The sequence below is a fragment of the Scyliorhinus torazame genome, chromosome 1, assembly GCF_047496885.1.
Source record: "Scyliorhinus torazame isolate Kashiwa2021f chromosome 1, sScyTor2.1, whole genome shotgun sequence".
Taxonomy (NCBI): domain Eukaryota; kingdom Metazoa; phylum Chordata; class Chondrichthyes; order Carcharhiniformes; family Scyliorhinidae; genus Scyliorhinus; species Scyliorhinus torazame.
The window spans coordinates 38,336,133-38,360,887 of NC_092707.1; the positions used below are offsets into that span (position 1 = coordinate 38,336,133).

At 48.7% G+C, this 24,755-nt stretch overlaps 1 protein-coding gene across 1 annotated transcript in view; it reads left to right on the top strand.

The window, feature by feature from the left end:
- Window positions 1–24,755, top strand: part of LOC140413697 (NACHT, LRR and PYD domains-containing protein 1b allele 2-like) — a 163,859-nt gene that overhangs the window by 42,959 nt on the left and 96,145 nt on the right. Inside the window, exons 3-5 of the mRNA XM_072500926.1 lie at window positions 3,244–3,497; window positions 3,591–3,710; window positions 4,625–4,766. Of these exons, the coding sequence (XP_072357027.1) occupies window positions 3,244–3,497; window positions 3,591–3,710; window positions 4,625–4,766 (516 nt within the window). The remainder of the gene's footprint in view (window positions 1–3,243; window positions 3,498–3,590; window positions 3,711–4,624; window positions 4,767–24,755) is intronic.

Genomic DNA, 24,755 nt, shown 5'->3' on the forward strand with positions numbered 1-24,755 from the left:
TCGGCCGTATCTCCTCCAATCTTGGACAGTTTTGTTCTGTTCCTTGTCTGCTAAAAGACAGAAGGATTGATTTTGATCAAGTGGGTGCATGACCAGTTCAGGAGCATACATGCCTATTGTCAAGAAACAGGCAGTTTTAACCAATCTGTGTTTGTATTGTCGGATATTATAAATAAGGTATAGATTTAAGTGAGTTTAATTTAGTGCTTCAGTGTGAGAAATGTTAACAGTCCAGTGAGATCCATGTTAAATAAAGATATTTGCCTGTATGGGGTTTTTTGTTTAATTTCAAACTGTGTCTGTATTGTGCTTAGGGAATTTATGCCGTGAAATGCAAAAAAGTGTGAAGAAAGTCTGAGCTGTTGATAAGCAACCATCGGCTACTTTTAAGTTACAAAGACCTTTTGAATGTTGTTTTAACGGGACCCAAGACAGTTGGAGCTTTGCAGTTGGAGAGGAAACCACTCTTTCACCTCCAGCAGAAGCAGGAAAATGGAGTAATGGGAAGAAAGGAAGTCCCAGAAACTAAAGAATAGATATTTCTGGAAACCAGGGAATGAATAAGAAGATTGAAGCCAAAGGAACTGGAATTTGAAAAAAAATACTGTCAATTGGAATTCAAGGATAAAGCAGAGAAAGGGCTCGGAGTTAAAGAGAAACTGCAGTAACCAGATTTAAAGTGAAGAACTAGACATCAGAGGGAAATCAAAAGTTTGGTGTCATGACAGCCTGCGAAGCAGTAGCATTCTATTGGTTTGGTTGAATACCTTAGAGATTGTGTGTGAGCTTGAGTGTATGTGGCATTTCAAGGCAGAGGAATACTAAAAGGAGAGTTCGAAACCCTGGAAGTGGATCCTCGCTGAAGACAGCTAAGGAAAGCATTGTTTGGAAGAAGATTCTACCGCATGTCTTTTCGAGAGTGGAATTTGGGGAGACACCCGTGTGGAAGCCAGAGTCCAGTGAGACCAGTTGTCTCACAGTATAATAATCACCTGGATTGGGGGGGGGGGGTTCAGCGGAGGGTTTCGAGGCAAGGTGGGGAATGTTCATTACCGTGTTTGAGGAGGAGTTCATCGCAGGGTGCTGAGGGGAGGGAGGGTGAAAAAGGGGAAAGATTTGTACAAACATATCGTTGTGTGTTGGGAAGTTTGTTTCGCGAATATTTTATGTGTTGTAACTTTTCAAATACATTTGGAATAAAATACATTCAAAAAAAATAAGCTGTTTGTCCTGTAACTGTTATGTGATTAGAGATTAAAGTGGCTGGCACATATTCCCATTGATATCACAACCACATGAATGTGACATCCATCTGCACAATTCTTAATTTCTAACCTTCTAACTCTGATGCCCACCTGAGAGTAAAAGTAGATAGTGCACTTACCCTGACGGAGTACAGCAGATCATTCACCCTCTTATGGCACTGCAGTCGTGTTCTTTTCTAGGCTCCATGTGTGCTTTTCACCATGTAAACTCCTCCTGTGGTTCAATGGCAGAAGCTGCTGCTGTCGTCATGAGGAAATAGTACCTCCTTTTCTGGATAGCCTGGAGGAGAATATCCAGGGAGGCATCGCTGAAACGTGGGGTTGAAGGTTGCTTTTGTCTCTGATATATGTTTGGGAGACAGCTTTTGGAGCTCCAGGCCTGCAATGAGTGAATGGCTCTATGGGTGCACCTTAAATATGGTGTCCGCACCTTCAATTCAATGTGGTACCAGCAAGGATGAAAAATTCTTGCCTGTCTTTTGTAAGGGCCACGAAGAATCCAGCACGAGTTTGTACAGTCAAACAGAAAGTAGCTTTATTGACAACAATATGTGCACAGTACCAGTTGTTCACTACTGGCTCACTCACTAGCTGGCACCACACTGGCCAGCTCTATTTATACAGTTGCACTGCTAATGATTGCCTCCCCCCCCCCCCCCCCCCGCATTGGGGGAGCTCATATTCCACAAGGAACGTGGGGTAACTGTCATGTGAGAGTACCTTTAGGAAATGGGTGTTTATAAATGGGTATGTATATAAATATCTGATGTGAGAATATTTTAAGAAATGGGTGTTTATTACTGCAGTGATGTCAGAGTGGATGGAGCTGGGCTGTCTCGGCTTTTTACTTTTGTTTTAGGTTGTTTGCTGCAGGGTGTGTTTTAGTTTAGTTTTCAGTGTTGGAGCTGAAACCAGACCAAGCAGGTGTACTGTTGTTCTCTCTGCCATGAAAAGACTATCTCTTGATCATTTGGTGAATTCAGAATTATAAATGTTCTCAGTAGTGAATGTAAACCTAATGTCCTTCTTTTGAAAGGTGTTTTTTCTGTCTTCTGGATGTTTGGGAAGTTATTAAGGATTACTTAGTGTTGTATTCTTTGGGGGTTATATTTGAATTGATGGTTGCTAAGATGTTCATTGCATGTTTCAAAAAGGTTAACTTGATTTCATAGAATAAACATTGTTTTGCTTTAAAAATTACTTTTCCATTTCTGCTGTACCACACCTGTAGAGTGGGCCATGTGCTCCCCATACCACAATCTATTAAAAGCTGTGGGTCAAGTGAACTCCGTGATACACTTTGGGGTTCTCTAAACCCTGGCCCATAACATAACCAATAATAATAATAATTATTATTATCTTTATTGTCACAAATAGGCTTACATTCCGGCGCCTATTCGTGTACACAGGGATAATTCAGAATATCTAATTCACCTAACAGCACGTCTTTCGGGAGTTGTGGGAGGAAACCGGAGCACCCGGAGGAAACCCACGCAGCCACCGGGAGAATGTGCAGACTCCGCACAGACAGTGACCCAAGCCGGGAATCAAACCTGGGACTCGAGCTGTGAAGCAACAGTGCTATCCACTGTGCTACCTATCCCCAGCCAATAGGATCCGGCAGGTTATAACACCGTCCCCGCCATGAAATTCACCGTGGTGCTCATTAGTGTAATTCAATGAACAGTGCAAGATCACGCAAGATTAGTCATCGCATTCCCTCCTTGCCTCATGAAGCGGGAATCACTCCCTGACCTCTAAACGTAGACTTCAGAGTGGAGGATTCAGCCCCATGAAACAAACCAGAATGTAACTTAACAAAACGTATCTGCATACTTTCTGAGTTAAAAGTTAAATTATATTCGCCAAAGTAACTAGAATCCGCATTTTTACGAATTTAATTGTTGTAAACTTCGTAGAGCAGATTATGTTTGGTAGCAAACTAAGATTGTGTAAAATTGTACAATTTCTTTGACAGATGAAGATAAAAAACTAAGATACACATTTGCAATTTTCTATGTGGAAGATCGTTCTTACCAAGTACAGAAACCATCTGAAGTTCATCAAACTCATCTTGCATTAAAAGTGCCAACATTTTCTCTCATGGGGGTTATTGTTGACAAACAATCACCGTTTGCATTCCATAGCGTGGCAATGATTTATCAAATACCGTCTACTGATGCTCAAATTCTCCATATCTATGTTGTTCCAAATGACTTCTCAATAATACAGGTACTATCAAAATATATCGCATTTGATAGTTTTGCAGGATTTTCCTCATTAGATTTTGAATTACAAAAAAATGTTTCATCTTTCCTTTTGCAGTCAGTTCACATGCAGGAATCTCAATCTACGATGCTCGAGTATCCTTCACAGATACAATCACTGTACTTTGGCAGAAAGTATTCTCTACTTAGCCCAGCAGATGTTCTGATAACACCAGAAGTAAGTTGTAGAATAAGGTACAATTGAAAGTTGTGTTCTGGAAAATGTTACTCATGTTGCTGTCTTGTAAACCTGAGAAAGTTGAAAATTGAACTGAATAGAAATGTTAAGACCTTGGGGATGAAAAAGAGACTTTATTTAATTTTTATGGGGGAGCTCTCTGTTCAGCTTTATGGAAGTTGGAAACAAAATTGTGCAAAGTGAGATTCACTTTCAGATACTGCAAATCTCATTTTTCTGTGCCTTGGAGGAAATATTTTCTGTGCGTGGGTTGCAAACCAGACTTGTTCCATTTTGGATTTTTGTGGCTTGCAATATATTGCAAGTATTTGAGAGAAAATAATTTGACTACTTGTTTTAAAATGTACAAAGATTTAGATTTTGAACTTTTATCTTCCCAATTTTAAGATAGGAAAAGAATATTAGGGAAAAATTCCTTTTTGTGGAGCTTGTGGATGCTGATTTCCTAGATGCAAGGAGAGTAAAAGAAGTTGAAATCCATTATGAAAGGTTTCCACACCAACTATGTAATGCTAGGATTTCTTCAGCATCTCCATGTTGGTGAAATTGATTCTGAACTTGGAAGCAGAGTCAGGCCCAGTATATGCATCAAAATGAGGGAGGATTTTGCCTGCCACAGAGTGGAACCGCACTTTAGTGCACGTGTGTTGAGCAAATAACCCATGACATGACAATCGCCCCCTCCCCTGTATGAACAGAACCTTTGGGTACCTAAAATGGAAATACGGCCTAATACCTCTGCACACCCAGCAAGGATGTAATTTGTATGCTCTAAACAAGCGAAATTTTACCTTTTGCATTTTTGCAGTTCTTTTGTACATTATACGCTTGCTTGTAAATCAGTTTTACAAACAAAATTTGGTAAAAATTAGTACCAATTATATTTGTTGCAGGAACTTAAATTTCATTACATTGACATGGATTCAAAGCAGCTATTCTTTGAAGTACTTATTCAAGACGATCATAGTAATCTTGAATTAAAACTCACAAAGAGGAAGAAGATCGATCCTTTATGGAAAACCGAGCTGAAAGTTGGTGAGTATTAAAAAAGTTAGAAAGTTAGAAAAATTGCTTATACAAAACTTCATAACAATTAGCTGATCTCCCATAGTATTGCACACAAAGGTTTTTCAATATATATTTTTCTTGAAGTTTTTCCATTTTAACAAACAACGCAACAAAACCTCAGCACAGAAGACAGGACAGCAACAATACAGTTGGATCAGTGCAATCACTAAACTAAGTTCCTCTATATGTATATACTAGAGAATAAGGGAGAGGAGGATAATACTATGAAAACATGGCAAACTGGTACACACCTTTCCACCCAGTGGTTGAACGCAGGATAAGATCTCAGCGCCATGTTCAGGCGCGCACCAGAACATATCTCCCTCAGCACCAGCTATATCACAGGCATCAATAACACATTATGACATCCTTTTCTAGGATACGAGACCTGCCTGTTCCTTCGCAGCAACCAATGATGAATTCTTAAGCCCCACAAAATGACAGAAATAATTCGCAAGGGCACTAGAATATTTTACACATAACTACCAGGCGCAGCAAAAACCCTAAACTTGGACATAGTACAGAAAGATCATCATTCCACACGTTTGTACAGAGCAGACTAGCAAATATTCATACTATATTGATACTATTGTTTCGGATTGTAACCAAGGTGGTCAGCATCTCCCAACACACTAGCCGTGAGAGGATAAAAAAGGAATCAAGCAGAAGCAGAAGGTCACAGGATAATAGGAACCAGGATACAGCCATGAGCCTATGGTCCCCTAGCACACACCCCACACCACAAGACCAAAATGAAAAGGGAGGAAGCTGCTCAATCAAAACCTTGCTCAGCCCCTTAGCACATCCCGGGAAAAAGGAAAATCGCAAGCATGAGGGAGCAACAGGATACCAACACAGTACAAGACCTGGCCCAGCCCCGTACCCTTTCACACCTAGGAGTCAGTAAAACACGAATCCAAGCCTCAACAAGCCTCACTCCTCTCTTTTTTTTTCTATACAGACGATCTGCTGTTATATGTATCGGACCCAATGGTGGGGATGGACGGTATCATGGCAACCCTGAGGGAGCTTGGCCGGTTCTCCAGATACAAACTGAACATGGCTAAGAGCGAGTTGTTTGTTATTCAGGCGAGGGGGCAGGAGAGTAGGCTAAAGGAGTTGCCATTCAGGCTAGTGGGGGAGAGTTTCCGATATTTGGGGATTCAGGTGGCACGGGACTGGGGCAAGTTGCATAAGCTCAACCTGTCCCAACTGCTGGAATGAATGAGAGAGGAGGGCCAGAGGTGGGATGCGCTCCCGCCTTGGCGGGGAGGGTGCAGACTGTTCAGATAATGATTCTCCCGCGGTTCTTGTTTGTTTTTCAGTGTCTCCCCATCTTTATCCCGCGGTCCTTCTTTAAGAGGCTGAATAAAATTATTCTGAGATTTGTATGGGCGGGGAAGTTCCTGCGGGTGAAGAGAGTGATGCTTGAAAGGAACAGAGGAGAAGGGGGGCTGGTGTTGCCGAACTTCAGCAACTATTACTGGGCGGCCAACATAGCGATGATAAGGAAATGGATGGTGGGTGCGGGGTGCGTTTGGGAGCGGCTGGAGGCTGCTTTGTGCAGGGGCACTAGCTTAGCAGCCCTGGTCACGGCGCCTCTGCCACTTCCGCCAGCACGGTACTCTACCAGCCTGATAGTGGTGGCGGCCCTTCGGATCTGGGGCCAGTGGAGGAGGCATGTAAGGGAGCATTGGTGCCTCACTCCTCTCTAACCACGTCCAATGCAGCCCCGCCGAAACTAGAGGATTCACATCATCCTCAACTGAGGAGAGCCCACCACTAAGGAGAAGAAGAATCATCAAGACACTCAACAACTGGCCGTGCAGGGAGGCCACCCGTCCCATCCCCCGACGCAAGAAGGGAAATCTCCCGAGACACAATGGGCGGGATTCGTCATTGGCTGATGCCGGAAATCGGGAAATGTGGAGAATCATTTTTGACACCAAAATCGTGGTGGGTGCCGGTTTCATGCCAAATCACAATTCTCCGGTGCCTTGACAGCGGCTTCAATGTATTCCACTCTGCATGTACAGTAAATACCCTCGGCAAATCATTAGTGGGCCTCACCCAGTATTCTCTGGGGACTCCACGATATTCCACCTCCACCGGGGCGAATTCCTGATGGCGAAGTTCACTTGTTCACTTTAAAAATCGTGAATCTGGCGCCATGGCTGATGAGGGAGAGAGAGGAGGTAGGGCATGGAGAGGCGCGACCGTGGGCTGCTGATCCTGATACTGGCTGGGATGGGGGATTTGGGCCCTGCCAGGACATGGGGAGGGGGGTGACGGTGGACGGGCCGTGAAGCTGGGGTAACCCCCCACTAGACTGGGGCAGTGTCCAGACATGGGCCGCCATTTCCTCGGCTTGCAGGTCAGCCATCTTGCTGCGCACCCCACTGACCACCCACCTGGCCCCAGGTTCTGCAAAGTCCCACTGGTCGTATGGGTGCCTCCACTCCGCACCCCAGCTCCCACTCTCCACCCCACCACCCCCACACCCCACACTCCGTCATACCACCACCCCCCCAACTGGCTGGCATCTACCAGCAGGGCATGACACGGCCCACCCAGGACAACGGCCATTGTAGCACCTATGGGCGGAGGGCCACTGAGTGTACTACTGGCAAGGGCAGTGTCAGCTAACGGTACCCCAGACAGCAGGAATAGGTGCCATGGTGCCTCCCTGTTCTGGCCGCTCCCCACCAAATGCGCCAGGGACAGGAGGGGAGGAGTCCGAGGTGCTGCGGTGTTCCGGCATCTGCCCTGCGGGAGTCACCGGCATAGGTCCCATTTTCTTCTCCTACCTTGGGGTGTCCGATACCCTATGGGATGGTGTTGGGAGCATAGCTATATTCTGAGGCTAACCGGCACCTGGTAATGCCGTCTCGGCCAAGGCCGTGTCCACAGAGCAGAGGGAGTGGACCACCTCTGTCTGGCACTGCGCCACATCACCCATTGACTGCCACTACCTTCTGGGTCTGTGCCACATCGGCTCGCGAGGTTCTGGCCGTTGCTGCGGCTGGACACCAGGCGGGTCCACCCCATCACCAGTGGGTCCTGCAAGACACAAGACAAGACGCATGATGAGACCGAGGGCCAGGGAGTAGTGGGTGTAGTGGGATGTCAGGGTGGTGTTGGGGGGAGGTGGTGTTGACACACGTGGCACGGGGAACCGCAACTCAGCGGGGTCTCACTTCCTCACTTGAAGCCGATCTCCAGCCCGGCGACTGCCCTTTCTTTGGACCTGCTGTCTACGTTCAGGGCCTGCCGGTCTGCCATAGTGAGGGGCTGCAGGGTCCCTCTCCAGTCTTCTCCCACTCCATGTCGTTATGAGCAGCCTTCTCCTGGGTGGTGGGAAAACAGAAAACACAGTTTTAGACAGTCCGACGACACTTGCAACCCAGGGGGTGGGTAGCTGGTAGTTTCAGTGGTGAGGGTTCCCGGCCATTGCGGCTGGTATGGTTCTGGCATGTGGTGGAGGATGCGGTTTCGGCCTGGTGCGGGGGGGTGGGGTTACGGGTGTGTGGGACGGGGGCTGTTCAAAGAATATAGAATTTACAGTGCAGAAGGAGGCCATTCGGCCCCCTGTACCGGCCTCCCTGAACAGGCGCTGGAATGTGGCGACTAGGGGCTTTTCACAGTAACTTCATTTGAAGCCTACTTGTGACAATAAGCGATTTTCATTTCATTTCAATCTGCACCAGTCCTTGGAAAGGGCACCCTACTTAAACCCTTACCTCCACTCTATCCCCGTAACCCAGGGCTCAGCGCTGCCTACTCACTCTGGCCACCCTAAAAAGTTTGTGCAGTTTTTTATTTTTAATGGCACTGCAGGCCGGTCCGGATACTGTTTCTGGCGGCGGTGACGGTCTCTGCCACTGCGCCCAGGCTCGGCGAAAGGCGGCGTTTGGCAGCCTACTTCCTGGGCTGGGGTTCAGGGTGGCCCGCCTCTCCTCCACGGCGGTCCAGAGGGTCTCAAGCTCAGCGTTGGTGAATTGTGGGCTGCTGTTCTTGCTGCCATCTTGTTGGCTGTGATGGCGTGTGTGGGGATGAAGTGTGTATATGCAGCTGCAGCTTGTCAGCCTTCTGTTTGTCAATTGCGAATCCAACACTAGTTCTCATTGGAATCGATTGTGTTCTATTTGGTGCCGGTGTTAGCCCCTGAACAGTTGCTGAATCGGTCCAGATGCGGCTCCATTTTGGCTGTCGTGGAAGTCCATGAATTCTGATCTAGTCTCAGGAATTGAGACTTCTGCCGAATATACCCCAACTGGACCTACAACAGCACACTACCTATCCAAGTAAGGATAAGAAACCACCAAAAGAGAGGAGCACCAGGATTAGCCAAATGATGCCAGACATGGACCAGCATTGCAAACCATGACAAAAAAGATACTAGCGGCAGAGCAGTGTAGCCTGATCTCAGATAAGCACTGCGCACCCCCTTCCCCCCCGCAGAGGATGCCTGACATTCAGGAAGGAGGACATTTAGGAAGCCACTCTGTAAGATCACCTGGGGGAGTGCGCCTAACTTCCCCATTCGGCCTATTCTCTAAACGAAGAACCAACACACTTCCACAGCATACAGACTCTCACTCCCATCCTGGCACCCACAGGCTACCAATAAACAGTTTCCATCTCCAGGCGAACCCTTCCATCGACCACCTTGAGGTCAATTTAATTTTCTCCAGCCTAAGGAAACCGGGAAGGCCGCTCACCCTTACCCTTGACTTCGGAGGCTCCGTCCCTCCACTCCAACAGGTTCCGTCTCCAGGTTACCAGAGAAGCAAAGGCCAGAACGCCGTCCCTCTCACCCCCAGGACTCCCGGGTCTTCCGACACTCCGAACATTGCCAATTCTAGACTCGGGACCACCTTCACCTCCAGTACCTTTGACATCACGCCAATGAACTCCGCCAAAATCCCTGCAACTTTGTGCAGGCCCAAAATATGTGAACATGATTCACGCAACCCCCCCACCCCCCCGCACACCTATCCTCCACCCCCTCAAAGGACTTACTCATTCTACTCACCGTTATATGCGCCCTATGGACTTCCTTAAATTGGATGAGACTCAACCTGGCGCACGAGGAGGACCCATTCACCCTCCTCAAAGCTTCCCAGCCTTCAGCTCACCCCAACTCCTCCCACTTTCTCTTAACTACTCGTAACGGGGCGCCCTCCCAATCCATCAATTCATTATATGTCTCTGACACCCTGCCCTCTCCAACCCCTGTTTTCGATAGCACCTTGTTCTGCAACCCTGGGGGAGGCAGATCAGGAAAGGACAGCCCCTGCTTTCTCACGTAGTTCCATAAAGGACGGCGCCTGCTTTCTCACGTAGTTCCGCACCAGTAAGTATTGGAACGCGTTTCCACTGGACAACTCATACTCCTCCATCAGTCCTTCCAAACTTGGGAAGTAGCCCTCCACGAACAAATCTCCAAACCGCTCAATCCCCGCCCGCCACCCTGAAATCCCCCGTCCAGTTCCCCTGGAGCGACCTTGTGATTCCCACAGATCGGGGCCCAAACCGAGGCTCCCTCAAGCCTCAAATGCTTTCGCCACTGCCCCCACACCCTCAAGGCTGCCACTACTACCGGACTTGCGGAGTACCTGGCCAGCGAGAACGGCAGAGGCGCCGTCAACAACACTCCCAAATTAATACCCTTACACGAGGTTGCCTCCATCTGCTCCCAAACCAACCCCTCCCCCACTACCCACTTCCATACCATGGCTATATTTGCTGCCCAATAATAATTCATTAAATTTGGCGAGGCCAACCTGCAAACCCACCCACCCCCCCACCCCCACCCTCCCGCCTCGCCCCCGCTCCAACAGTGCCTTCTTTACCTGAGGGGCCTTCCCTGCCCACAAAAATCCCAATATCAATGAGTTGACCTTCTTGAAAAAGGCCTTGGGGATAAAAATTGGGAGGTTCTGGAAAGCAAATAAAAACCTCGGGAGCACAGTCATCTTTACGGACTGCACCCCCTGCGCCAGTGACAACGGAGCACATCCCACCGTTTAGATTCACCCTTCATTTGTTCCACCAATCGAGTCAGATCCAACTTCTGTAATTGTTCTCATCCCGCACCACCTGGACACTTCAAATTCGCCTCCACTACCTTAAACTGCAGCCAGCCCATCTCCTCTCCTGCCCCCTCGCCTGAATCGGGAAGATCCCACTCTTTCCCATGTTTAATTTGTACCCTGAAAACCAGCTGAATGTCACCAAAATGTCCATGATACCCTCTATGCTTTCCAGTGGGTCCGATATTTTCAACAGCAGGTCGTCCACATATAGGGACACCCTGGGCTCCATCCCCACCCCTCGCACAATTTTCCTCCAGTTCCGAGGCACTCTAAGCGCCATCACTATAAGACCATAAGACATAGGAGCAGAATTAGGCCACTCGGCCCATCGAGTCTGCTCCGCCATTCAATCATGGCTGATATTTTTCTCATCCCCGTTCTCCTGCCTTCTCCCCATAACTCCTGATCCCCTTATTAATCAAGAACCTATCTATCTCTGTCTTAAAGACACTCAGTGATTTGGCCTCCACAGCCTTCTGCGGCAAAGTGTTCCACAGATTCACCACCCTCTGGCTGAAGAAATTCCTCCTCATCTCTGTTTTAAAGGATTGACCTTTTAGTCTGAGATTGTGTCCTCTGCTTCTAAAGTACCCCAAACTCACCCAAATCAAATCCAATCTACTTGCCCAACCAGAACCGCCCTAGCACCTCCCACTCTATCCAGTCGAAGGCCTTTTCACGTCCATCGCGACCGCCACCTCCGCATTTTGGCCATTTGGGGGCATCATTATGGCATTTACCAGGCGCCTGATATTGGCCGACATACGCCTCCCTTTTATGAATCCTGTTTGGTCCCCCACATCACCTCGGCACACAATCCTCAATCCGCGAGACCAGAATCATAGCCAGCAACTTGGCATCCACACTCAAAGAACAAAGAACAACCAGCACAGGAACAGGCCTTTCTGCCCTCCACACCTGTACCCTTCTATACCCCGTCTGTTCATGTGTCTATCTAGATAAGTCTTAAAGGTCGCAAACGTATCTGCCTCAACCTCTTCATTTGGCAGTGAAATCCAGGCCACCTCCACTCTGTGTCAAAAATATCCCCTGCACATCCCAACTGAACCTTTCCCCTCTCACCTTGAACTTGTGCCCCCTTGTAATTGTCATTTCCGTCCATGGAAAAAGCCTCCAACTGATCACCCTATCTATACCGCTCATAATTTTATGAAATGAAAATCGCTTATTGTCACAAGTAGGCTTCAAATGAAGTTACTGTGAAAAGCCTCATCGCCACATCTCATCCCAGTTTATACAATCACTCCTCATAGCTAAAACCCTCCATACCAGGCAACATCCTGGTAAAATTTCTGTACTCTCTCCAAAGCATCCACGTCCTTCTGGTGGTGTGGTGACCAGAATTGGACACAGTATTCCAAATGTGGCCTAACCAACGTTCTATACAACTGTAACATAATTTGTGAGCTTTTATACTCGACACCCCGTCCTATGAAGGCAAGCATGCCATATGCTTTATTTACCACCATTTCCACCTGTGTTGCCACTTTTAAGGATCTGTGGACCTGCATCCCAGATCTCTCTTTGTATCTGTGTTCCTGATGGTTCTTCCATTTATTTAATAGCACCCACCTGAATTGGGTCTACCAAAATGCATCACCTCACATTTGTCCGGGTTAAATTCCATGAAAAATGAAATAAAAATTGCTTTTTGTCACAAGTAGGCTTCAAATGAAGTTACTGTGAAAAGCCCCTAGTCGCCACATTCCGGCGCCTGTTCGGGGAGGCTGGTACGGGAACCCTCCCCGAACTTCCATCTGATATTTCTCCACCCAATTTTGCAGCCTATCTGTATCCTGCTGTATTCTCTGACAATCTGCATCACTATCCGCGACTCCTATAATAATAATCTTTATTAACATAGAACATAGAAAATACAGCACAGAACAGGCCCTTCGGCCCACGATGTTGTGCCGAACCTTTGTCCTAGATTAATCATAGATTATCATTGAATTTACAGTGCAGAAGGAGGCCATTCGGCCCTTTGAGTCTGCACCGGCTCTTGGAAAGAGCACCCTACCCAAACTCAACACCTCCACCCAACACCAAGGGCAATTTGGACATTAAGGGCAATTTATCATTGGCTAATTCACCTAACCCGCACATCTTTGGATTGTGGGAGGAAACCGGAGCACCCGGAGGAAACCCACGCAGACACGGGGAGGACGTGCAGACTCCGCACAGACAGTGACCCAAGCCAGAATCGAACCTGGGACCCTGGAGCTGTGAAGCAACTGTGCTATCCACAATGCTACCGTGCTGCCCTTGAGAACAAATAAATCTACACTATATCATTTAACCGTAATCCATGTACCTATCCAATAGCTGCTTGAAGGTCCCTAATGTTTCCGACTCAACTACTTCCACAGGCAGTGCATTCCATGCCCCCACTACTCTCTGGGTAAAAAACCTACCTCTGATATCCCTCCTATATCTTCCACCTTTCACCTTAAATTTATGTCCCCTTGTAATGGTTTGTTCCACCCGAGGAAAAAGTCTCTGACTGTCTACTCTACCTATTCCCCTGATCATCTTATAAACCTCTATCAAGTCGCCCCTCATCCTTCTCCGTTCTAATGAGAAAAGGCTTAGCACCCTCAACCTTTCCTCGTAAGACCTACTCTCCATTCCAGGCAACATCCTGGTAAATCTTCTTTGCACCTTTTCCAAAGCTTCCACATCCTTCCTAAAATGAGGCGACCAGAACTGTACACAGTACTCCAAATGTGGCCTTACCAAAGTTTTGTACAGCTGCATCATCACCTCACGGCTCTTAAATTCAATCCCTCTGTTAATGAACGCGAGCACACCATAGGCCTTCTTCACAGCTCTATCCACTTGAGTGGCAACTTTCAAAGATGTATGAACATAGACCCCAAGATCTCTCTGCTCCTCCACATTGCCAAGAACTCTACCGTTAACCCTGTATTCCGCATTCATATTTGTCCTTCCAAAATGGACAACCTCACACTTTTCAGGGTTAAACTCCATCTGCCACTTCATGCCCAGCTCTGCATCCTATCTATGTCTCTTTGCAGCCGACAACAGCCCTCCTTACTATCCACAACTCCACCAATCTTCGTATCGTCTGCAAATTTACTGACCCACCCTTCAACTCCCTCATCCAAGTCATTAATGAAAATCACAAACAGCAGAGGACCCAGAACTGATCCCTGCGGTACGCCACTGGTAACTGGGATCCAGGCTGAATATTTGCCATCCACCACCACTCTCTGACTTCTATCGGTTAGCCAGTTCGTTATCCAACTGGCCAAATTTCCCACTATCCCATGCCTCCTTACTTTCTGCATAAGCCTACCATGGGGAACTTTATCAAATGCCTGACTAAAATCCATGTACACTACATCCACTGCTTTACCTTCATCCACATGCTTGGTGACCTCCTCAAAGAATTCAATAAGATTTGTAAGGCAAGACCTACCCCTCACAAATCCGTGCTGACTATCCCTAATCAAGCAGTGTCTTTCCAGATGCTCAGAAATCCTATCCTTCAGTACCCTTTCCATTACTTTGCCTACCACCGAAGTAAGACTAACTGGCCTGTAATTCCCAGGGTTATCCCTAGTCCCTTTTTTGAACAGGGGCACGACATTCGCCACTCTCCAATCCCCTGGTACCACCCCTGTTGACAGTGAGGACGAAAAGATGATTGCCAACGGCTCTGCAATTTCATCTCTTGCTTCCCATAGAATCCTTGGATATATCCCGTCAGGCCCGGGGGACTTGTCTAGCCTCAAGTTTTTCAAAATGCCCAACACATCTTCCTTCCTAACAAGTATTTCCTCGAGCTTACCAATCTGTTTCACACTGTCCTCTCCAACAATATCGCCCCTCTCATTTGTAAATACAGAAGAAAAATACTCATTCAAGGCCTCTCCTATCTCTTCAGACTCAATACACAATCTCCCGCTACTGTCCTTGATCGGACCTACCCTCGCTCTAGTCATTCTCATATTTCTCACATATGTATAAAAGGCCTTGGGGTTTTCCTTGATCCTACCCGCCAAAGATTGTTCATGCCCTCTCTTAGCTCTCCTAATCCCTTTCTTCAGTTCCCTCCTGGCTATCTTGTATCCCTCCAATGCCCTGACTGAACCTTGTTTCCTCAGCGTTACATAAGTCACCTTTTTCCTCTTAACAAGACATTCAACCTCTCTTGTCAACCATGGTTCCCTCACTCGACCATCTCTTCCCTGCCTGACAGGGACATACATATCAAGGACATGTAGCACCTGTTCCTTGAACAAGTTCCACATTTCACTTGTGTCCTTCCCTGCCAGCCTATGTTCCCAACTTATGCACTTCAATTCTTGTCTGACAACATCGTATTTACCCTTCCCCCAATTGTAAACCTTGCCCTGTTGCACGTACCTATCCCTCTCCATTACTAAAGTGAAAGTCACAGAATTGTGGTCACTATCTCCAAAATGCTCCCCCACTAACAAATCTATCACTTGCCCTGGTTCATTACCAAGTACTAAATCCAATATTGCCCCTCCTCTGGTCGGACAGTCTACATACTGTGTTAGAAAAGCTTCCTGGACACACTGCACAAACACCACCCCATCCAAACTATTTGATCTAAAGAGTTTCCACTCAATATTTGGGAAGTTAAAGTCGCCCATGACTACTACCCTATGACTTCTGCACCTTTCCAAAATCTGTTTCCCAATCTGTTCCTCCACATCTCTGCTACTATTTGGGGGGCCTATAGAAAACTCCTAACAAGGTGACTGCTCCTTTCCTATTTCTGACTTCAACCCATACTACCTCAGTAGGCTGATACTCCTCGAACTGCCTTTCTGCAGCTATTATACTATCTCTAATTAATAATGCCACCCCCCCACCTCTTTTACCACCCTCCCTAATCTTATTGAAACATTTATAACCAGGGACCTCCAACAACCATTTCTGCCCCTCTTCTATCCAAGTTTCCGTGATGGCCACCACATCGTAGTCCCAAGTACCGATCCATGCCTTAAGTTCACCCACCTTATTCCTGATGCTTCTTGCGTTGAAGTATACACACTTCAACCCCTCTCCGTGCCTGCAAGTACTCTCCTTTTTCAGTGTTCCCTTCCCCACTGCCTCATTACACGCTTTGGCGTCCTGAATATCGGCTACCTTAGTTGCTGGACTACAAATCCGGTTCCCATTCCCCAGCCAAATTAGTTTAAACCCTCCCGAAGAGTACTGGAAAACCTCCCTCCCAGGATATTGGTGCCCCTCTGGTTCAGATGCAACCCGTCCTGCTTGTACAGGTCCCACCTTCCCCAGAATGCGCTCCAATTATCCAAATACCTGAAGCCCTCCCTCCTACACCATTCCTGCAGCCACGTGTTCAACTGCACTCTCTCCCTATTCCTAGCCTCGCTATCACGTGGCACCGGCAACAAACCAGAGATGACAACTCTGTCTGTCCTGGCTTTTAACTTCCAGCCTAACTCCCTAAACTTATTTATTACCTCCACACCCCTTTTCCTACCTATGTCGTTGGTACCAATGTGCACCACGACTTCTGGCTGCTCCCCCTCCCCCTTAAGGATCCTGAAGACACGATCCGAGACATCCCTGACCCTGGCACCCGGGAGGCAACATACCTTCCGGGAGTCTCGCTCGCGACCACAGAATCTCCTATCTATTCCCCTAACCATTGAATCTCCTACAACTATTGCTTTTCTATTCTCCCCCCTTCCCTTCTGAGCCCCAGAGCCAGACTCAGTGCCAGAGACCTGGCCGCTAGGGCCTTCCCCCGGTAGGTCATCCCCCCCAACAGCATCCAAAATGGTATACTTGTTTTGAAGGGGAACGGCCACGAGGGATCCCTGCACTTTCTGCCTGTTTGTTTTTTTCCCCCTGACTGTAACCCAGCTATTCTTGTCCTGTACCTTGGGTGTGGTTACCTCCCTGTAACTCTCCTCAATCACCCCCTCTGCCTCCCGGATGATCCGATGTTCATCCAGCTTCAGCTCCAGTTCCCTAACACGGTCTTTGAGGAGCTGAAGTTGGGTGCACTTCCCGCAGGTATAGTCAGTGGGGACACCGGTGGTATCCCTCACCACCCACATCCTACAGGAGGAGCATGTAACTGGCCTAGCCTCCATCCCCTCTTACCTGACAGAATATAGCTGCCGTGTGGACTAACTAGATCTCCGCCCTCCGACCCTGCTCCCAGTCAGCTACACTTTCTGTAAACTCCTGGCTCTCTTCGCACTCTTTGCAGAAATGTCGGAAAGAAAATGAAAGGAGCACCTTACTCCCTCCTCACCTAACTCCCTCGGTCACCAAACTCTCACTATCGCACTCAAATGCACCAAATTCAGCACTCCCACAGTCACCAAACTCTCACTATAGCACTCAATTGCACCAAATTCAGCACTCCCACAGTCACCAAACTCTCACTATAGCACTCAATTGCACCAAATTCAGCACTCAGTGCAAAGTCTGCACTGTCGGGGATCACTTTTATACTGTGAATCTAGCCTCTGAAAACTGGCCTAATCCAATTAACTAATTAACAAGCTCCAGCTGCAAGTGCCTACAAGTAGAAGCCTGTTTAAAGCTTATTGAAAATTCACCTTCTTCTAAACCAAACAGCAACTTTTAAGTTAATTAACTCAATAAAAGAAAGACTAAACTTTAGATAAAAATGAAGCCTTATACTCCCTCGGTCACCAATCTCTCACTATCGCACTCAAATGCACCAAATTCAGCACTGTAGGGGATCACTTTTATACTGTGAATCTAGCCTCTGAAAACTGGCCTAATCCAATTAACTAATTAACAAGCTCCAGCTGCAAGTGCCTACAAGTACAAGCCTGTTTCAAGCTTATTGAAAATTCACCTTCTTCTAAACCAAACAGCAACTTTTAAGTTAATTAACTAAATAAAAGAAAGACTAAACTTTAGATAAAAATGAAGCCTTATATCCCTCGGTCACCAAACTCTCACTATCGCACTCAAATGCACCAAATTCAGCACTCAGTGCAAAACTTTATTGTCTCAAGTCGGCTCACATTAACTCTTCAATGAAGTCACTGTGAAAAACCCCTAGTTGCCACATTCCGGCGCCTATTTGGGTACACAGAGCGAGAATTTAGAATGTCCAAATTACCTAATGGCACGTCATTCGGGACTTGTGGGAGGAAACCGGAGCACCCTGAGGAAACCCATGCAGACATGGGGAGAATGCGCAGACTGCGTACAGACAGTGACCCAAGCCGTGAATCGAACCTGGGACCCGGGCGTTGTAAAGCCATAGTGCTAACCACTATGCTACCGTGCTGCCCTGCAAACTTGGGGGCTGGATTCTGCGACCCCCCCGACGGGTCGGAGAATCCCCGGGGGGTGGCGTGAATCCCTCCCCGACGCTCCGTGCCGTCTGCTGAATTCCCCGGCGCCGATTTTCGGGCGGGGATGGGGATCACGCCGCGCCGGTCGGGGGCCGTTGGGAGCAGCCCCCCCTGCAATTCTCCGGGCCCCAATAGTCTGAGCGGCCACCCGTTTTCGGCCAGTCCTGCCGGCGTGAAATAGACATGGTCCATCCCGGCAGGACCTGGCTTAGAGGGCAGCTAGCAGGGTCCTCGGAGGAGTGCGGGGGGATCCGGCCCCGGGGTGGTTCCCCCACGGTGGCCTGGCCCGCGATCGGGGCCCATCTTTGCCGTGGGGGCACTCTTTACCTCCGCGCCGGCCTCTATAAGGTTCCGCCATGGCCTGCGCATGCGCAGGGTGTTTCTTCTCCGCGCCGGCCATGGCGGAGCCTTATAGAGGCCGGTGCAGAGAAGAAACCCCTCGCGCATGTGCAGGAAACACGCAGGCGTGTTCTGCGCATGCGCCAGAACACGCAGGCAGTCCTGCGTATGTGCCAACTCGCGCCGGCAATCGGCAGCCAGTCCCTCCAGCGCCGGCCTAGCCTCCGGATGTGCGGAAGATTCCGCAACTTCGGGGTGCCTCGTCGCCGGACTGGTTCATGCCGCTCTTGCCGCCTGTACGGGCCGCCCCGCCAGTTGCGGAAGAATCCCGCCCAGTATCATCCGCAAACTTGCTTATCAGACCAGCTACATTTTCTTCCAAGTTATTCACATATATTACAAACAGCAGAGGTCCCAGTACTGATCCCGGCGGAACACCACAAGTTACAGACCTCCATTCAGAAAAACACCCTTCCACTGCTACCCTCTGACTTCTATGGCCAAGCCAGTTCTGAATCCATCTAGTTCACCCTTGACCCCATGTGATTTAATCTTTTGCACCATCCTGCCATGAGGGACCTTATCAAATACTTTACTGAAATCCATGTGGACAACATCCACAGTCCTTCTCACATCAATCATTTTTGTCATCTCAAAAAATTCAGTAAAATTTGTGAGACATATCCTCCCTCATACAAGACCATGCTGTCTGTTGCTAATAACACCATTCACTTCCAAATGTGCATAGATCCTGGGCGGGATTCTCCGAAATGGAGGCAGAGTGTCCGCGCCGTCGTGAACGCAGTTGCATTTGACGATGGCGCGAAGCGGGTGTGGGCACTATCAATTCTGGCCCCGGCGCTGGAGCGGTTCACGCCGCTCCAGCGTCCCTTCCCGGCGCCAACTGGGCGCCGCTCAAACCCGCGATTTCCTCACCGCACTGGGCCCGACGCAACATGGCGCTGGGGTTCAGGGGCTGGTCGCGTAACAAAATAGGGCCGGGGTTGGAGAGGCCGGCCCGCCGATTGGTGGCCCCCGATCGCGGACCAGACCCCATTGGAGGCCCCCCCGGTGAAGGAGACCCCCTACCCACCGCCCCCAGAGGCCGCTCCCCCGACCCTGCACGCAGAGTTCCCGTCGGCTGCGAGCAGGCGTGGACGGCGGCAGCGGGACTCTGCCGTTTCCGCGTGGTCGCTCGGCCCAATGAAGGCCGGAGAATCGGCGGCCCAGCTGCGGACAGCGGCCTGCGACCGGCACCGCGCCAAACGAACTGGCGCAAATGGCTCCCATTCTCTGCTCCTCAGAGAATCGCGTGCCGGTGTCGGGGCGGCGTGGCGCGGTTGCGGCGATTCTCCGGCCCGGCGTGGTGCTTGGAGAATCCTGCTCCCTATCTCTGAGAATCGTTTCCAACAATTTCACTATCACTGACATCAAGCTCGCTGGCCTATAATTACCCAGGATATCCTTGCTACCCTTCTTCAATCCAGGGACAACATTGGCTGTCCTCGAATCCTCTGGGATCTCACCTGTCGCCTACGAGGAAACAAAGGTTTCTGCCAGAGGCCCAGCGATTTCATCTCTTGTGTCCCTCAGCAATCTGGGAGAGATGCCACCTGACCCTGGGGACTTGTCTATCTTAATGCCCGTTTAACACACCTAACACATATTTCCTCATAATAACAACCTGTTCTAAAGTGTTTACACATCCCTCTGAGACACCATCAACCAACATGTCCCTCTCCTTTGTGAATACCGATGCAAAATACTCATTTAGGATCTCACTTCCTTCCTTTGGTTCTGCACATAATTTCCCTCCTTTGTCCTTGAGTGTACCAACTCTTTCTCTAGCTACCCTGTTGTTCCTAATATACGTATAAAATGCCTCGGGATTCTCCTTAATCCTGTCTGCCAAGGACATTTTGTGACCCCTTTTTGCACTCCTAACTCCCTGCTTGAGTTCTTTTCTACTTTCCTTGTATTCTTCAAGTGCTTCATCTGTTTTTAGTTGCCTAGACCTCATCTATGCATCCTTTTCCTTTTTGACCAGACTCGCAATTTCCCTGGTCATCCACGGTTCCTGAATCTGGCCTTTCCTGTCTTTCTTTTTCACTGGCAGGTGCCTGTCCTGCAGTCCCATCAACTCCTTCTTAAAAGACTACCAAATGCCAAATTTGAATTTACCCTCAAACAGCCTCTCCCAAACAACAGCCTCCAAATCCTGCCTAATCTGGTTCTAGTTAACCTTCCCCAATTTAGCACCTTAACCCGAGGAAACCACTTGTCCTTTTCCATGAGTATCCGAATGCTTATGGAATTGTGGTCACTGTTCGCCACATGTTCCCCCCACTGCAAATTTGATGACCTGGCCAGGCTCATCCCTCGTACTTCGTCCAGTATATCCCCTCTCTAGTCGGACTATACACATATGGGGCGGGATTCTCCGATCCTCTGCTGGGTTGGAGAATCGCTGGGGGGGGGGGGGGGGGCATGAATCCTGCCCCCGCTGGCTGTTACACCAGGTATTTGGCAGTGGGATCTGGCTGCGCGAGTGGCCTACGGGGTCCTCGGGGGAGGGCGCGGGGTGATCTGGGCCCGGGGGGTGCCCCCATGGTGGCCTGGCCCGCGATCGGGGCCCACCAATCCACGGGCGGGCCTGTGCCGTGAGGACACTCTATTGTGGTCCTCTGCGATGGCCGAAGCGGAGATGAACCCCTCCTGCGCATGCGCTGGGATGACACCAGCTCACACTAGCGCTCCCGCGTATGCGCCAACTCGCTCCGGCCAGCGGAGGCCCTTCGGCGCCGGTTGGCGTGGCACCAAGTCCCTTCCCCGTCGGCCGGCATGGCGCAAACCACTCCGGGGCCGGCTTAGTGCCTGAAGGTGCGGAGGACTCCGCACCTTTGGGGCGGCCTGAAGTCGGAGTGGTTCACGCCACGCCTCGGCGCCGGGACCTCCCGTCCCGCAGGGTAGGGGAGAATCCCACCCATTGTTCCAAAATACCTTTCTTGACACACTTAACAAATTCCTTGCCATCCGGATGCCTAACCCTAAGGGATTTCCAGTCAATATGAGGAAAATTAATGTTTCCCACTACAACAACCTCTATCCAGAATGTGCTTATCTGTTCTTCAACTTCCTGTGGGCTGCTGGGAGGGCTGTAGTACACCCCCATCATAGTGACTGCTCCCTTCCTGTTTTTGAATTCTATCCACAGTGCCTCATTACTTGATTCTTCCAAGGTGTCCTCCCTCTGTACAACTGTAATATGTTCCCTCACCAGTATTGCAACTCCCCCACCTCTTTTACGCTCCCCCCTGTCTCGCCTAAAATACCTATATCCTGGAATATGCAGCTGCATATTTTTGAGAAAGGGGGACAGCCATTGGGGACCCATTGGGGACCCCTGCACTGTCTGCCTACTCCGTCTGGTGGTCGCCCATCTATCTTCCTGTACCCTGGGTGTGACCACATCTCTGTAACTATTATCTATAACAATTTCAGCTAACTGTGCTTCTCAGTGTTTCCAGCTGCCGTTCCAACCGATCCACGCGTTCGGTGAGCTTCTGCAACTGAATGCACTTCCCACAGATGTAGTCCTCAGAGACACTTGAAGTGTCCATGATGCCCCACATCGTGCAGGAGTAACACACAACCCCACCAATAGACATCGCTCTCCCTCTTTTGGTTGTTAGATTAAAAACTAAATTCCAGTTAGGCCCTTAATAAAAAATACTGCTGCTTCTTTCACGAATAGGCCCCGAAACATTTATGTGCCTTCTGGTTACTACAGGTTGGTATCCAATATTAAATCTAGCTTGCTACCCTCAAGTAAGTGTGAGAAAAAGAAAAAAGATAAAACAAAACAAAACTCTTACCTTATAAAATGTAGCTCAGAATCTATTTCGGTGAGCCTCAGAATGAAAAGGTTCAGGACACAAGTCACCTGATTTATAGAGAACCAATCAGGAGTCGCTCTCTTGCATGTCTGATGTCTACGGAAGGCTCACCTGGCACTCAATTTAAACACCGACCGGACACTGCTCCCGCGATTCCCGGCTGCTCCCATGATGTAGGACGGTTGGACCCACCGGGTCCTTGTCTTTCTTCAGGATCAGAGATATTGAGGCCTGTGCCAATGTAGGGGGGGAGCTCACTCTTCTCCCTAGCCTCATTAAATGCCCTCACCAGCAGGGGCCCCAAGTCACCCCAAAACGTTTTATAAAACTCTTCTGGGAAATCGTCCAGACGCGGGGCCTTCCCTGCCTGCATTGCCCACATACTCTTCAACACCTCCACCAATCCAATGGGCGCTCCCAGCCCCTCTACCAGACCCTCCTCCAATCTGGGGAATTCCAGCCCACCCAAAATATCCCGCATTCCCTTCCCGTCAGCCGTGGATTCCGAATCATAAAGCCTCCGATAGAACTCATCAAACACCCCATTCACCCCTATTGGATCCAATACCACTCCACCCTTGCCGTCCTTCACCCTGCCAATCTCCCTCGCCACCTCCTGCTTCCTGAGCTGGTGGGTGGGCCAGCATCCTGCTAGCCTTCTCCCCATACTCATACACTACCCCTCCGCAACTGCCCCACTGCGTTCCCTGTGGACACCAAACCAAACTCCATCTGGAGCTTCAGCCTCTCCTTCAATAATCCGGCCTCTGGGGCTTCCGAGTACCTCTGTCCACCCGTACTATCTCGTCCACCAACCTTGCCTTCTCTTATTGTACATAAAAAGCAAGAAGGTAGCCAGGGAAAGGGTTGGCCCACTTAAGGACAAGGGAGGGAATCTATGTGTTCGGCTAGAGGAAATGGGCGAGGTACTAAATAAATACTTTGCATCAGTATTCACCAAAGAGAAGGAATTGGTGGATGTTAAGTCTGGAGGAGGGTGTGTAGATAGCCTGGGTCACATTGAGATCCAAAAAGAAGAGGTGTTGGGCGTCTTGAAAAATATTACGGTGGATAAGTCCCCAGGGCCTGATGGGATCTACCCAGAATACTGAAGGAGGCAAGAGAGGAAATTGCTGAGGCCTTGACAGAAATCTTTGGATCCTCACCGTCTTCAGGTGATGTCCCGGAGGACTGGAGAATAGCCAATGTTGTTCCTTTGTTTAAGAAGGATAACAAGGATAATCCAGGGAACTACAGGGCGGTGAGCCTTATGTCAGTGGTAGCAAAATTACTGGAGAGAATTCTCCGAGACAGGATCTACTCCCATTTGGAAGCAAGTGGGAGTATTAGCGAAAGGCAGCACGGTTTTGTGAAGGGGAGGTTCGAACTTAATCGAGTTTTTCGCGGAGGTCACAAAGATGATTGATGCAGGTAGGGCAGTGGATGTTGTCTATATGGACTTCAGTAAGGCCTTTCACAAGGTCCCTCATGGCAGACTGGTACAAAAGGTGAAGTCACACGGGATCAGAGGTGAGCTGGCAAGATGGATACAGAACTGGCTAGGTCATAGAAGGCAGAGAGTAGCAATGGAAGGGTGCTTTTCTGATTGGAGGTCTGTGACTAGTTGTGTTCCGCAGGGATCAGTGCTGGGACCTTTGCTATTCATAGTATATATAAATTATTTGGAGGAAAATGTAACTGTTCTGATTAGTATGTTTGCGGACGACGCAAAGGTTGGTGGAATTGCGGATAGTGATGAGGACTGTCAGAGGATACAGCAGGATTTAGATCATTTGGAGACTTGGGCGGAGAGATGGTAGATGGAGTTTAATCCGAACAAATGTGAGGTAATGCATTTTGGAAATTCTGATTCAATGTTATGGGCCAGGGGTTAGAGAACCCCAAAATGTATCATGGAGTTCACCTGACCCACAACTTTTAATAGATTGTGGTATGGGGAGCAAAACAATGTTTATTCTATGAACTCAAGTTAACCTTTTTAAAACATACAGTGAACATCTTAGCAACCATCAATTCAAATACAACCCCCAAAGAATACATCACTAAATAATCTTTAATAAATTCCCAGCAGCATCCAGAAGACAAAATGAACCCTTTGTACAGAAAGACATCTGGCTTAACTTCACTACTGAGAACAGTTACCACGTTGAAATCAGCAAAAGGACATTCATAAGCTTGCAGAGATTCACACACATCCTGCTATGATTG